At 48.8% G+C, this 15,865-nt stretch overlaps 1 protein-coding gene across 4 annotated transcripts in view; it reads left to right on the plus strand.

The window, feature by feature from the left end:
• Positions 1-15,865, plus strand: part of clstn1 (calsyntenin 1) — a 35,008-nt gene that overhangs the window by 5,957 nt on the left and 13,186 nt on the right. For 2 of the 4 annotated variants that reach the window (XM_047040964.1, XM_047040967.1), the window contains exons 2-8: positions 6,023-6,145; positions 8,802-8,831; positions 10,453-10,648; positions 11,534-11,742; positions 12,097-12,246; positions 13,098-13,283; positions 15,481-15,732. In XM_047040964.1, coding sequence (XP_046896920.1) covers positions 6,023-6,145; positions 8,802-8,831; positions 10,453-10,648; positions 11,534-11,742; positions 12,097-12,246; positions 13,098-13,283; positions 15,481-15,732 — 1,146 coding nt within the window. The remainder of the gene's footprint in view (positions 1-6,022; positions 6,146-8,801; positions 8,832-10,452; positions 10,649-11,533; positions 11,743-12,096; positions 12,247-13,097; positions 13,284-15,480; positions 15,733-15,865) is intronic. The other 2 variants (XM_047040966.1, XM_047040968.1) reach the window with 1 other exon arrangement.

The following is a 15,865-nucleotide window of genomic DNA, read 5'->3' on the forward strand; positions in this document are numbered from 1 at the left end:
GATGATGCCCTTACTGGTGTGAAAGCCAGGATTTGTCCTCCTGGTGTTCCCAAGGCTGTGGAACCCGAGCCCAGGTTTGAGAGGCTTCATGGCCATATCTCTCCAGGCTGAGGATGTACATCTGATAGGGTGTGGCACCACCTCCCGCGGGCCGTGAGGAATACGGCCGCTGCCGTGCATTGTGTCTGAACACACCAACACCACAAGGTACCCTGGGAAACAGGTAACCAGAGAACACACTGCTGGCGCACCGCCACGGGGGTCACATAGGCAGGCACACACACACACACACACACACGCTGTGGATCGCTCTTTCGGAGCTGTTCAGTGCACTCCACTCTCACTGGCTCTTTGTGTGTTCCCTTCACAGAGAGGTGATTGAGCTGCATTCAGGCCCCTCCGTACCCACCCCCCATCATAGTAAGACCCCTGGACCTGCTGGGGGAGGGGGGGCTGGGGGCGTCGGTTGTGACTGCTCAGTGGACAAACAAACGCTGTGTCTTGTTAGTCCGACTGAGGGTCCCCTGTGAGAGAGATGTTTGGGGAGAGGGGCCCTGATCCCTGCCTGCAGGGGCTCCAGACGCTCCCGGAACAGTCTCTCCTCTGTGGCTCAGAGTTCAGAAAGCTCCAGGCTCTCCTTGGGCTGAGCAAACACTGACGTGCTGCCCAGTGTTTCAGGCTGCAGCCAGATTGACTTCATTGATTGCCTCCTGGTCAATGAAGTTAACAAGCACACTCACCAGCACAATGGCCGCCCGTGTCTTTGAATTCGGATCGGCGAATCCCTTCACGTGGATTCATCAAATGGCTTTAATCATTTACAGTTTTCTTCGGTTCTTCCTCTCAGGCATATCTCCAGGCAGCCCTCGAAGTGGCTCCATGGATAAGTGTAAAAACCCAGAGGTTGTATTTCTCACCTGCTGGCTGGAGATAAAGCTTACAGCCAGACGCATGAATCGGATACCGCCTAGCAACACCTACCACGCAATTAATAACTGCCACCGCTGGTTTTAGATCTAAGCAGACACTTAGGAGGGTCATGGGGTTGGGTGGAGATGCTGTGCTGGCGGTTAAAATGGAAAGCTTTTTACATTTTATACAAACATTTTATTTAGGCCTTTTTCATGCTATATTGGATAGTTTTAAGTGAAGTGTGACCGGGAGGGAGGGTGGGAGGGTGGGTAAAACAAGGAGCAAACGGCCAATGTCCTGATTCGAACCCAGGCCGCTGTGGTAAGGCCTCAGCCTACATGGCATGCACCCTTAACCAGTGAGCTACCAGGGCACCCTGAAATGGAAACCTTTTTGAGTTTGGCCCGTGGAATGGAAACACAGCTCCATATCTGCCGCCTGGCCTCCCGGTGGAGTCATTACACAACAGCATCATGATCAGAGTTCATCTGATTACCACAGACCAACTGTCTGATGGCAGAGGCTCCGTGTGCTGTAGGGCAGGGCTGTGCTGTAATTCTCCTGTTAAGCTCTGGGTGAACAGAAGCCTGTCAATACACCGGCCTTATCTTGCCAGCAGTGATGGATGGCTGAAGGATTGACACGTGTGCAAGGGGTTCAGGATGGAGATACAGGGAGCTGACAGCTGCGTCATCCATCCCTGTTTCGTTTGTTCTTTCTGTGGAAGAGAGATGTCCTAACCTGTGTGTGTGTGTGTGTGTGTGTGTGTGTGTGTGTGTGTGTGTGTGTGTGTGTGTGTGTGTGTGTGTGTGTGTGTGTGTGTGTGTGTGTGTGTGTGTGTGTGTGTGTGTGTATCTGTGAGTGTGTGTTTGTGTGGGCGTGCTTTTGTAATGCAGGATTACCAGGACCTATTGTGACCCTGTAATTCTCACAGGATGTGTATCAGCATGGCTATAAAGGTCAAACCGTATTGGTAGCTGCTAAAGAATAAGAACACACTCGGATACAGGGAGTTCTCTGTTTCTGTGTTGCTCTACATACATTTTATTGGATGAATTTTGGTTGACCATGAGCTGGAACTACACAACATTGGAGACTACACTGGGGTTCTGGTAGAGACCTCATCACAGGGAAATCACCCTTGTACTCCATCACTGATGAAGTCTCATGTTTAAAATAACTATTTTAAAACCCTTTTCTTTCCTGAGAGTTTGGCTGAGGCCCACCCTGGCTTCCCAGTCATGTCAGCGTGCTCAAACCTCGTCTCCATAGCTGGAATCTGAGTGAGTATGGGACAGATGGCCCCAACACACTAGCACAGAAAGGAAAACCAAGTCACTCGACAAGTGTTAAAAAAGGAGCTTGTGATAGTGGGTATTTCATAACAGATACAAAAGAACACCTGGCTTGTTTGGCCCTACTCAGAGTAAACAGTCCTTTTTTCACCGTGGCAAGGCACACAATGACTCACATCCCCCTGCCTTTGAAGAGAGGGCGATGAATTTTGCATTTCAAAAAGTGTTTTGGACTAAATATACCCCCCCCCCCGCTGCGTTAAAGAAGCTCTTTTGGATCGGGCACGCAATATACGATTGCAGATGATTCCTCAAAGCTGAGTGCGGAACATGAGAAGGAAGAGAGAAACCGAGATGATCTTGCGCCAGTGTTTGCCTGCTGGATGGGGAGGGGAAATCGGTAGATGCCCTGGTAAACAAAAACGGAGATATTTTGCTCATCTCTTATTTCCTCGACAAACTAAATACTGGGGGTGCCGGGGTCGTAGATGAACGTCTCAACATGACAAAGAGAACGCACTCACAAAATCAAATACTTTTAGACGTTTTTTTTATGCATAGCAGTAAATGGCATCACAGAAGAGCAGCTCAAAGCTTCATCCCGGATTATCTTCTTCCGACTGCCCAGAACCAAAGATGATTCAGATCGAGAGAACTCTCTCCGACACGTCACAGCGCCTGTCATCCTGTCCTCCCCCCCACCCAGCAGCTCCCGCACACAGCACCGCGCTGAGGCACCGTCAAAACAGTCACCTCCGCACACCCAATGACCGGGAGGCCTTTTCTAACAACCGTATTTTAGAACGTGGGCCTGTGTTTATCCTCAGCGCACAACCCTCGACCATTTCCGAGTAATGCCTGAATGTTTAAGTCTCCCAGCCCTCGACCTTGGTAAGTGAATGAACCAGGAGCATCCCATTATGGGATTAGATGCCAATACGTTGACATGATGGGTAACAGGATTGCAATACCAGATACTGTTGAGGCCCTGGTCATGAGCTGACTGGCCATCTGTGCAGCTAGCACACACTGCTGCTGTAGTAGTAGTAGCTGAACTGCCCCCTGCTCCTACAGTAATGAGTGAACTGGTCGTTTGGTGTTTGGGTCTTCCGTGTCTGACAGTATACAACCTACAATATACGACCCACAGTATACAACCTACAGTATACGACCCACAGTATACGACCCCACAGTATAAGACCCACAGGTACCTTCTCACTAAACACTCCGGTGTTAGGGTGATCTCGTCTGAGGTGAATGTCTTTGCTGGGAGTGCTTTGTTTGGTACCCTGTCGGTTTCTGAATGCTGTTACTCTGTGGTTGTATTCAGTAGCTGGAACTACAATCAATGTACAATTCCTTTTTGGCCATATTGTAACCTGCAGTCAGTATAAGCACATATGCATTTCTACCTTGGGTCACCCTGTGTACGTTCCGGATGATTCCTGGCTAAGAGAGCTTATCAAATCCCTCAGCTGGCACAATCACAGATCTCTAATGTTCTCAGACATCTGTATCCCTTTAACCGCTCCAGTCACTCGCTGTCTTTTCAGCCTAGTGATTAGGCTCTCTGATAAGGCACATTAAAATGACTTAATTAGCTTTGGCTACATCGTTCTGCCTATGGGGCACTTCAGAATGTTGAATTAGTCTCATTAAAAGTCTACATGTCTGTATATTTAACCCCCCCCCCCTTCCTCTATATATTTGTTTAGATTTATGTTTTTGAAAAACAACCAATGCCAGGAGGTGAGCCATAGTGGATATTGTCCGCAGTATGTCGTGATCCATATGATTCATATTCGCATAGGCTACAATCAAAATAAGCACACATACCTTATATAACTGTGACCTACATGTGTCTTACATCTGCTTCTGTTGAGATAATACCTCCTGTAGTCTAATGTTTTATGTTTTATCCACAGCATAAATAAGACCCTGACTTCTGGCCATCTGCCCTTTGTCTTACTCATTTCAAAATGGCTGCCTGTTGTCTTTGCTACGTTTAGGTTGCTTTGATTAAAATGCAAAGGACAGATTTCCGGTTGTTGCTTTTATCTGTAACTGTTCCCAGTGGCAACCATTTAAGTCTGTAGAAAAGTATAGAGCTTGAGGTCAAAGTGTTTGCCTTATTTCGTGTTATCATACAAGTGCTTCCATATGGGAGCTGGTTTGATAGACCCCCTGGTTGAAATTGAAACAGCAGTGCACATGCACACACAGAATAGGATCATCGGCGACCTAATAATATAAAATCAAAGTAAAGTACTGGCGCACAGCCATGCTAAACAACCCACCCTGCCAAGTGCCATGTTAGATAATAACACCAAGCCCTTCTAAAAAATCACATCTCCTTCAGAGCCCCTTCCCTAATCTCCTTCGCATCTAAGGCCCCAAAGCTTCCCTTTTCTTTGAAGTCTAGCTCTAAACCTATCCCTTAACGATAATAGCTTAGCATTAGTGCTAGGCCGCAAATGCAGACCGTTCATAAATTGACCCATTAGTAACGTCAGGAATGAAAAATAGTTGCAGCAGTTTGTGCAAATTAGCGCCCGGTTTCTGTGTTGTTCTAATATCACATGCTGTCTGTCTAAATGAAAGCTCAACAGCAGATGTTAAGCACGTTTATTCTAGCATGTCGAGGGGTGATAAAGCTGTCTAGTCTTTGAGGGCCTGTCGTTATTTCACACAACGTATTGTAAATGATGTGTTGGATTTCACACTTCAAATTAAATCATTTTAGCTTAAGCACATTTCCTAGAAGCCGTGTGCCTGTATATCCGAGCCTGCAAAAAGCTTTAGAAAGCAAGGAGAATAGGCTATGCCTGCTTCCATGTCGGTCGTGTGTGTTCAATATTGACTGTTGGTTCTGATTGATTTGGACCGTAGCATTGTTATTATTATGTTTCATGTCGTGACCACTGTTGCTTATTGGTTAGACTTTTGTTCAGCTATCAGTGGTATCCGCCTCAGCAGGAGAACATAGCCTAGGCCAGCGGTTCCCAAGCTGTGGGGCCTGTATTACCTTGTTGGTGAGTAATATGGAACAAGATGACACCTATGTTAAAAAAAGGTGTGTAGCTCAACAGGCACCACAGGCAGGTAAATAACTGAAGAACCACATTCAGTAAATGTGCAACTTCGGATAGTGTTACCTCCAGGCATATCGTTTTTAGCTACAATCTCAGAGGAAATCTTACGAACAGGAGGACACATACATTGTCCTGCAAGAGAGCTCACTCGCCCTTCTCAACACATACACACGCACTGTATATACACACACACACACATACTGTAAATATATACACACAGCCGCACGCACACACGTACACACAAACACAGTTTTAAGGAATCCGACCCTGAATGTGTAGCACGTTGCATGTTTTTCTGCCGCCGCCAGCAAAAACAGATTCCCGTCTGCAGCTGGGCGGTTGCCCGGGCCAACGGAGCACGAAGCTGTAACGAGCCTAAGTGCCGGTCTGCTGGGTTGCTGCGTTGTGATTGGCCGGCTGATGCTCCTGTCAGGACCCATCCGGTTGGGCTGCACAGCCCGAGTCCACAGATATGGCCTGGTCAGGCTGGCACTGGCAGGCAGCCCCTTGCAGAGGATTTCATGCTCATCTGTGGAAATCCATGTGTTTTGGTGACAGTATTATACAGTCGCCTTGGACCATGAACAATTCTGGCCTAAATGACCCCTGAAGAAGAAAAAAGTGTTTGCTAAACATGCTTGTGTTCACCTGAAGATGAAACAAGGGCTGTGACTTGTCCTGACATTCACACAGATGCTCGGTCCTCTCTCTCTTCCCCTGCAGTTAATAAGCACAAACCATGGATCGATACAACGTACCACGGGATCGTCACAGAAAACGACGACAAAGTTCTCCTGGATCCTCCCCTCATCGCCCTGGACAAGGATGCACCTCTACGCTACGCAGGTGAGAGGAAGGTCGACCGCTGGGCTGACCCCTGACCTTGATATCCTCCTGTGTTGAGTTCTCCTGGTGTGCTTGAATGAATAGCAGGGACCATGTCCACGAGGTTGGAAGATGGCTGTATATAGACCCGTCGTGGCCCAGCCAAAATAACTCTGAGGGGATTGGTGATTGTATTATCTTTAGAAGGTCAGGGTTAGTGAGCTATACCCACCCCTCTTTATTTTTAACCATGAAAAAGCAGCCTCTTTAATGAGTGAGATTGGGGCTACCCTACCAGTTACAGAAGACAGATGCATTGAAAGGCCACACTGTTCGCATGGACTTTGATCAAATCTTTCCTGTCAGCATGTTCGAGGCATGTATTCCAGCTGGTCCCCATATTCACCACAAGTCCCCCTTTCATATCCAGATCAATCAGCATTTTCTTTTAATGATGACCTCCAAGGAAGAGGCACATTTCACACACATGTGCTAAAGCAGCTTTAGTTTAGGCCCAAACAGTCTTTTTTGTTAATCACAGAAATATTAGGTTTGGCCTGGGTTCAAACATGGCTTCCCTTCACCCCATCTCATGGAGACTGTGATCCTTAGCAACCCCTACCCGCCACCCCACCCCCCCTCACGCCCCCAACACCCCCCCCCCCCCCAGACTCATTGCTCTCTTATCACAGCTTACATCTCTTAAGGACTGCGCTTCATCAGCAGAGGTAAGCGTGTTTGCCGGCTGAGAACGGAATCAAACACCCCCACATCTCTTAGAAAGTTTCGTTTAGATGTGACGACATTCAAACGATTCGTCCGGCCCTGATCTGGCTGCTCTGGCATTTGTTTAGTACGCCAGGACAGCCCCTAGCTCCGGGTACGTTCGATTCGGATGCCAGGGCAGCTGTATGTCGAGGTGCATCTGCTCGGCAAGGAGCTCAGATGTAAAACGATCGGTCGGGAGGGCACCGTTCACCTGCATCACATGATACCCCCGTCCTCCCGCACTGCACTCGGGCTCAATAGCGAGCTCTCTCAGCGCTGGTTCCTTCTTTGTGTGGAGCTCCTCTTTGAAGAGCGGCTCGGTGAAAGCGGACAGCATGTCCCGAGGCCGTCGTCACGTGGCACCAGGGGTGACCGTCTCCCGGCCCCTCGACCAATCACCACGAGGCCCACTCCAAAGCCAACCAATGAGGTTAAAGACTAGTAGATAGATGATGGTTGGATGTGGGCGCTCCAATGTGTGTGTTGGTTGTGGGTTTACAGAGGCTGGGGGAGGCTGGGGGAGGCTGGGGGAGGCTGAGGGAGGCTGGGGGAGGCTGGGGGAGGCTGGGGGAGGCTGAGGGAGGCTGGGGGAGGCTGGGGGAGGCTGGGGGAGGCTGGGGGAGGCTGGGGGAGGCTGGGGGAGGCTGAGGGAGGCTGGGGGAGGCTGGGGGAGGCTGAGGGGGGTTGCGTGTATTGGGTATTTATACACCCTGTAAATGAGACCGGGGGTAGCCGTGCATGTCGGCGCCCCAGAACAGGGACTGAGGGAAACAAACAGGGAACATTTAGCTGCAGGATTTGGGTTACGTGTTCCCTTGTGAATAAGAAGCAATGATGCGGCCCTATAGCAGAGACTCCTCATTACTAGTCCTCGTTCTGACTGTACCTCTGAAACAAAGCTTTTGTTTCCGTTTCCCTGCGAGCCTGATAATTACTCTTCTGAGGGAAATGGATCGAGCGCAGCACAGTGCTCTGAAATCGAGCCGTTTCGACTCGTTTTTTAAGGAAAAGCTTTTGAAAGGCCAGCATGGCCAGAGAGCCCCTTGTCTTATGTCTCTTTGGGTAAACATCATAGGCATCAGACACAAGGCTACTCGAAACACTCTCAAAAACTCCCCTCTCCAATCTGCTCCGACTGACCTGGGAGGATTGTAGGTGTTTGCGATGCAGTTTAAGGGGGTCTTGAATCAATTGGATTGTGCTGCAAGGCTAAAACAAAAAATAATTGAAGGGGGGGGTTCTAGATGGATCTGAGAGCCTGGAAGTGCTATGCTGTGGGATTCCCACAGCCCCCAGTGAGGAGGTCATTAGCCTGGGCAGAGTGAGGGGAGGTGAGGCCCGGGATCCCAACGCATGACTGGCACTAAACAGCGGTCTCTAATGGGAAATCCATTTCTAATTGTCTAGGTGAAAACAGGCAGCTCAACCAACGAGAGGCCCGGAACAGCGTGTCAACCAAGCAGAACCCAACTGTTCTAGATTGATACTAGGAGCACGCTGAATTTCTATCTTTTCATGTGATGTTTGAGAAAATGGTGTGGTTTTATGCTGAGAGACGTTGTCTGCATTGGTAGTGACCATACATGGAAAATGAGGATTCAGTTGATTGCAAGGGATATTAGGACTTCTCTAATTTTCTCATTTCAAACTTTAAATCTAAACTTTCTTCAATGTGAATGTGTATCCTATTTGGCCTATACCTGTATGTATCCTGTGCTCTCTCTGTCTCTCTCTGTCTCTCTCTGTCTCTCTCTGTCTCTCTCTCTCTCTCTCTCTCTCTCTCTCTCTCTCTCTCTCTCTCTCTCTCTCTCTCTCTCTCTCTCTCTCTCTCTCTCGATGTCTGTCTAATATCTGCTCATCAAACTTTCCTTAACTGACTTGGGTTTATCTTCTCTCTCCCTTTTTGTAGAAAGTTTTGAAGTGACCTTCACCAAAGAAGGTGATGATGGGCTCTTCTCCTGCCTTGTGCACAGTTTTCTTTTGGTTATTAACTCACTAACGCAAAATAGCATCTGCACTATAAACAGAACCTTCTGTCATGCTCAGTAATCTCCTCCTCATTTGGTTTGTCAACTTTTTATGTTTTTTCTCACCCCAAATTTCTGGAAAGTACAACAACTGGATGAAAAGTGTGATGTGGGGTAAATCGTGATTAGAAATATCTGTGCATGAGACATCCATTGTAGTTTGCAGACCCTAACAGTGTTTCAGCCAATCAGGGATGTTACAAAAAAAATAAAAAATAACAACAGTTGTTGGTCTCAAAAATCCAAACAACCCGAAACTCAAATCCATTTCAGATTTATCTTACCCAAGAGACTGAATTGAAAAATCGGACTTACAATTCTAATATAAGCTGGACTGTGAGTGCCAATTGGACAAACCTTACAGTAAATGACATTGGCATCGTCACCTATTCAAATCCAAAGTATTCTTTTAAATGCTGTCTTATACGAGGACCTACAAGTCAGACATTGACTATTTCGAAGGAGCTTTAACAAGCCGGATCATCAGTAGATCTGTGCAGGTTTGATGACTTCTGATGGTTTTGTTTACCACTGGCAATACGTCTTGTCCAGAGTCTTCAAAGCCAAGTTGCTGAGATTGTTAACTAATGCAAACTCTCTCTGCTGTGAAGATATCGTTCCCTTCTGAAGGAGGGCTCTCTCAGGCACTAAGCTATACCATAGCATGGCTGCAGTTGTCATTTGTTGTGGATGTCAAGCAAGTTGATATTTCTAACCCCCAATTCTCATCCAGTGATTTCGTTTTACTACTGCTATTGTACTGTTTTGGTACTCTTATGATTTTGTTTTCATTTCTTAATAGTTTCGAGCGAGAGGCAAAATTACACAGGAAGACTTCCCCTCAATCTAAAATGAACAAATCTTAAACGGATAGAATGTTCCAGTTGATTAATTTTTTTGCTTCAGTTTCTTTCACAGTATTATGTTTTTATGACTAACTCTGAAATGGTACTGGACCACATTTTCAGAATGCTTATATTACTCCTTGGTTTCCTTCCACTTCAGTTGTAATCTTTTTCTGTTGTACTCTTCCATGCTCCGTTATTCTAACCGATGGGACAAACGTTTGCAGTCCCTCCTACCTTTTGGTTCGGTCTCATTAGTTCTTTACTCAGTGACAGAAAGTGCTCCTGTGAAATGCCTGTCCACATGTTTTTTCGGTTTCTACCTGCATGACTGGATGCGATGTCATCAAGTGGTTTGGACGAGACACTCTGGCTTTTTGATACTAAAAGTCACCCCCCCCCCCACCCTCCAGTAACTCACCCATACAGCAGTGCTTCTGGCTTCCTCCACAGCCCCCCCCACCCTCCAGACACCCTCCACCCACCCAATGTACGAAACCCCCTGGCTGCCAAAACCTTTGGCTGATCTTATTTATTTGTGTGAATTTGTTGTTTTTTATTTTATTAATATTTTGGTTTGGTTTAACATAACCCCCCTTTCTAAGGCTGTGAGAACGGTTGTGTTCTCCTATCCTGGTTGTTCCTGAACACTCTCTCGGTTCTCTCTCGGTTTTTGGTTTGCGTCCAGGTGAGATCTGCGGCTTCAGGATCCACGGGCAGAACGTTCCCTTCGAGGCCGTGGTTCTGGACAAGTCCACGGGGGAGGGCGTGATCCGGGCCAAGGACAAGCTGGACTGTGAGCTGCAGAAAGACCACACCTTCACCATCCAGGCCTACGACTGTGGGGAGGGCCCAGACGGCACCAACATGAAGAAATCACACAAGTACATACCCAGCAACCATGTCTTTGTATTATATATAAACACTAGTGGATATAAATATATAATCTGTATATGTATACACTATATGATGTGTGTGTGTGTGTATATATATATTATTGATTAAGCTGACTCTTAACCTACGTGAGGTCCCTGGGGGGATTTGGACCTGCGGCCTTTTAATCTGCAGTCAGAGGCTCCAGCGCTGAGCTGAAGCCGTCCTGTTCTGATGGAGGGCTGCAGGGGTGGGCACTGGGGCTGTTCTGATGGAGGGCTGCAGGGATGTGCACTGGGGCTGTTCTGATGGAGGGCTGCAGGGGTGTGCACTGGGGCTGTTCTGATGGAGGGCTGCAGGGATGTGCACTGGGGCTGTTCTGATGGAGGGCTGCAGGGATGTGCACTGGGGCTGTTCTGATGGAGGGCTGCAGGGGTGTGCACTGGGGCTGTTCTGATGGAGGGCTGCAGGGGTGGGCACTCGGGCTCCACTCCTTTCCATCGATCTCGTCAGACCGTCACTGCATGAGCACATTCTTTTCTCTTTGACTGGATTTAGTTCGATTAAAAACCCTTTTACCGTCAACAAGCAGTTTTCCAGATATTCGGCTGCTTCCCTGCAGTTCCTGCAGTCCTTTTATAATTCTGTTGATCTGATTAGTCCCACAGTCAAACCTCCATAGTATATGAATCTGAGCCAATAAGAATGTGCTTACGCACTAATTAAGACTAAAACTGCTTCCTAGTGCTTTGAAAGCAAACAACAAAGATTGATTTTTTTTCATTTCTTTGATTTCAAGTGTCTAATGTTCCGTGGCCACTCCTTCAACATTAATGAATGTGGAGTGTTTTGTCTGCCGTTCTGATATATGCCTTTCTACAATTCTGCCCCTCCAGGGCCACCGTCCACATCCAGGTGAACGACGTGAACGAGTATTCCCCCGTGTTCAAGGACAAGTCCTACAAGGCTACCGTCATCGAGGGCAAGAAGTACGACAGCATCCTGAAGGTGGAGGCTGTGGACGCCGACTGCTCCTTCCAGTACAGCCAGATCTGCAACTACGAGATTGTGACCCCCGACGTGCCCTTCACCATCGACAAGGACGGTAAGGACCCCCGCACGGCTGCCCGCAGCACCGCCTGCCCAGAAACCTGGAGCTGAAATTCAGCCTTGGAGCTCAGGGCTTACAACGCCATTTTCAATTGATCTGAGCAAACATTTGCGATGTAAAGCCGTCGATTTGAATTCGGCACGTCGCTTTGCCTTTCAAGTATCACCTTGACAGGTGCCACTACTCTGACTGCTTCTTTCATGTCTTCCTACAGTTATTGGTATATTTTCTTTCTTTTTAACAGCTGTGTTTACTTTACATATTAGCTTGCCTGTAGCTTCATCAACAACAATCAAAGGCCAACCCCTAATCTTTGTTTGTATTAATATATATTATTTTTTTATCCAGGCTACATCAAGAACACGGAGAAGCTGAACTACAGCAAGGAGCGCATGTACAAGCTGACCGTGACCGCGTACGACTGCGGCAAGAACCGTGCGTCAGAAGACGTCCTTGTCAAGATCAGCATCAAGCCCACCTGCAAGCCGGGCTGGCAAGGTACGAACGGCCTCTCCCTCCTCCCCAGCCTCCCCCTCCTCCCCAGCCTCTCCCTCCTCCCCAGCCTCTCCCTCCTCCCCAGCCTCCCCCTCCTCCCCAGCCTCTCCCTCCTCCCCAGCCTCCCCCTCCTCCCCAGCTTCCCCCTCCACCCCAGCCTCTCCCTCCTCCCCAGCCTCTCCCTCCTCCCCAGCCTCTCCCTCCTCCCCAGCCTCCCCCTCCTCCCCAGCCTCTCCCTCCTCCCCAGCCTCCCCCTCCTCCCCAGCCTCTCCCTTCTCCCCAGCCTCCCCCTCCTCCCCAGCCTCTCCCTCCTCCCCAGCCTCCCCCTCCTCCCCAGCCACTCCCTCCTCCCCAGCCTCTCCCTCCTCCCCAGCCTCACAGCCAGCTAGCCTTACAGCACTGGAGTGTCTGGGTAAACGATACAGGCACTTTGCCGTGCTGAAAGAGGCCCTGAACAGTTGCCTGTTGTCAGGAGGTTGTGTGACCTCAGCTTTTGATTGTCTTGTGAGGGAACCGAAGCTAAAGCAGCAGCCGGGAACGTATCTTTTTCATTTTTGTGATAATGGGATATTATGGGATATCTGGATGATAATGTACATCCTGTTGCTCGCTCCCCCTTCTCCCTTTCTCCTCTCTCTCTCTCTCTCTCTCTCTCTCTCTCTCTCTCTCTCTCTCTCTCTCTCTCTCTCTCCCTCTCCCCCTCTCTCCCTCTCGCCCTCTCGCCCTCTCGCCCTCTCTCTCTCTCTCTCTCTCTCTCTCTCTCTCTCTCTCTCTCTCTCTCTCTCTCTCTCTCTCTCTCTCTCTCTCTCCCCCTCCTTCCCTCTCTCTCTCTCCTTCCCTCTTCTGTTTCTCAGGATTCAACAAGAGGATCGAGTATGAGCCTGGCACCGGCAGCCTAGCCCTCTTTCCCAGCATGCACTTGGAGACCTGCGAGGAGCCAATCACCTCCATCCAGGCCAGCATCGAGCTGGAGACCAATCACATCGGCAAGGGATGCGACAGAGACACCTACTCTGAGAAGTCTCTTCACAAGCTGTGTGGTGAGAGACCCTCCTCCTCCAACCAGATGTGCTTGTGTGTATTTGTGTTCCTGACAGTGTGTATTTGTGTTCCTGACTGTGTGTGTGTGTGTGTATTTGTGTTCCTGACTGTGTGTGTGTGTGTATTTGTGTTCCTGACTGTGTGTGTGTGTGTGTGTGTATTTGTGTTCCTGACTGTGTGTGTGTATTTGTGTTCCTGACTGTGTGTGTGTGTGTGTATTTGTGTTTCTGACTGTGTGTGTGTGTGTGTCTTTGTGTTCCTGACTGTGTGTGTCTTTGTGTTCCTGACTGTGTGTGTGTCTTTGTGTTCCTGACTGTGTGTGTCTGTGTGTTCCTGACTGTGTGTGTGTCTTTGTGTTCCTGACTGTGTGTGTCTTTGTGTTCCTGACTGTGTGTGTGTCTTTGTGTTCCTGACTGTGTGTGTGTCTTTGTGTTCCTGACTGTGTGTGTGTCTTTGTGTTCCTGACTGTGTGTGTGTCTTTGTGTTCCTGACTGTGTGTGTGTCTTTGTGTTCCTGACTGTGTGTGTGTCTTTGTGTTCCTGACTGTGTGTGTGTCTTTGTGTTCCTGACTGTGTGTGTCTTTGTGTTCCTGACTGTGTGTGTCTTTGTGTTCCTGACTGTGTGTGTCTTTGTGTTCCTGACTGTGTGTGTGTCTTTGTGTTCCTGACTGTGTGTGTGTCTTTGTGTTCCTGACTGTGTGTGTGTCTTTGTGTTCCTGACTGTGTGTGTGTCTTTGTGTTCCTGACTGTGTGTGTGTCTTTGTGTTCCTGACTGTGTGTGTGTCTTTGTGTTCCTGACTGTGTGTGTCTTTGTGTTCCTGACTGTGTGTGTGTATTTGTGTTCCTGACTGTGTGTGTGTCTTTGTGTTCCTGACTGTGTGTGTGTCTTTGTGTTCCTGACTGTGTGTGTGTCTTTGTGTTCCTGACTGTGTGTGTCTTTGTGTTCCTGACTGTGTGTGTCTTTGTGTTCCTGACTGTGTGTGTGTCTTTGTGTTCCTGACTGTGTGTGTCTTTGTGTTCCTGACTGTGTGTGTGTCTTTGTGTTCCTGACTGTGTGTGTGTCTTTGTGTTCCTGACTGTGTGTGTGTCTTTGTGTTCCTGACTGTGTGTGTGTCTTTGTGTTCCTGACTGTGTGTGTGTCTTTGTGTTCCTGACTGTGTGTGTCTTTGTGTTCCTGACTGTGTGTGTGTCTTTGTGTTCCTGACTGTGTGTGTCTTTGTGTTCCTGACTGTGTGTGTGTCTTTGTGTTCCTGACTGTGTGTGTGTCTTTGTGTTCCTGACTGTGTGTGTGTCTTTGTGTTCCTGACTGTGTGTGTGTCTTTGTGTTCCTGACTGTGTGTGTCTTTGTGTTCCTGACTGTGTGTGTCTTTGTGTTCCTGACTGTGTGTGTCTTTGTGTTCCTGACTGTGTGTGTGTCTTTGTGTTCCTGACTGTGTGTGTGTCTTTGTGTTCCTGACTGTGTGTGTGTCTTTGTGTTCCTGACTGTGTGTGTCTTTGTGTTCCTGACTGTGTGTGTGTCTTTGTGTTCCTGACTGTGTGTGTGTCTTTGTGTTCCTGACTGTGTGTGTCTTTGTGTTCCTGACTGTGTGTGTGTGTGTGTGTCTTTGTGTTCCTGACTGTGTGTGTGTCTTTGTGTTCCTGACTGTGTGTGTCTTTGTGTTCCTGACTGTGTGTGTGTCTTTGTGTTCCTGACTGTGTGTGTGTCTTTGTGTTCCTGACTGTGTGTGTGTCTTTGTGTTCCTGACTGTGTGTGTCTTTGTGTTCCTGACTGTGTGTGTGTCTTTGTGTTCCTGACTGTGTGTGTGTGTGTGTGTCTTTGTGTTCCTGACTGTGTGTGTGTGTGTGTCTTTGTGTTCCTGACTGTGTGTGTGTGTGTGTGTCTTTGTGTTCCTGACTGTGTGTGTGTGTGTGTGTCTTTGTGTTCCTGACTGTGTGTGTGTGTGTGTGTCTTTGTGTTCCTGACTGTGTGTGTGTGTGTGTGTCTTTGTGTTCCTGACTGTGTGTGTCTTTGTGTTCCTGACTGTGTGTGTGTGTGTGTGTCTTTGTGTTCCTGACTGTGTGTGTGTGTGTGTGTCTTTGTGTTCCTGACTGTGTGTGTGTGTGTGTGTCTTTGTGTTCCTGACTGTGTGTGTGTCTTTGTGTTCCTGACTGTGTGTGTGTCTTTGTGTTCCTGACTGTGTGTGTGTGTGTGTCCCAGGTGCCAGCAGCAGCGGCACTGTGGAGCTGCTTCCCGCCCCCAGCAGCTCAGCCAACTGGACGGTGGGCCTGCCCACAGACAACGGCCACGACAGCGACCAGGTGTTTGAGTTCAACGGCACGCAGGCCGTCAGGGTGCCGGAGGGCGTGGTGAGCAGCTCCCTGAAGGAGCCCTTCACCGTGTCTGTCTGGGTCAGGCACGGCCCCGGGGCCCACGACAAGGAGACCATCCTCTGCAACTCTGACAAGACAGGTACGGGCGGGGCCGCAGGGAGGGGCGGGGCCGCAGGGAGGGGCTGAGTGGGGGGGGTTAGGACGATTCAGAGCACAGAAACCTCAGTGGTTCCAGGGGGATCCAGTGGGTACAGGTCAGAAAACACCTGGTA

Source organism: Hypomesus transpacificus, chromosome 18, assembly GCF_021917145.1.
Source record: "Hypomesus transpacificus isolate Combined female chromosome 18, fHypTra1, whole genome shotgun sequence".
Taxonomy (NCBI): Eukaryota; Metazoa; Chordata; class Actinopteri; order Osmeriformes; family Osmeridae; genus Hypomesus; species Hypomesus transpacificus.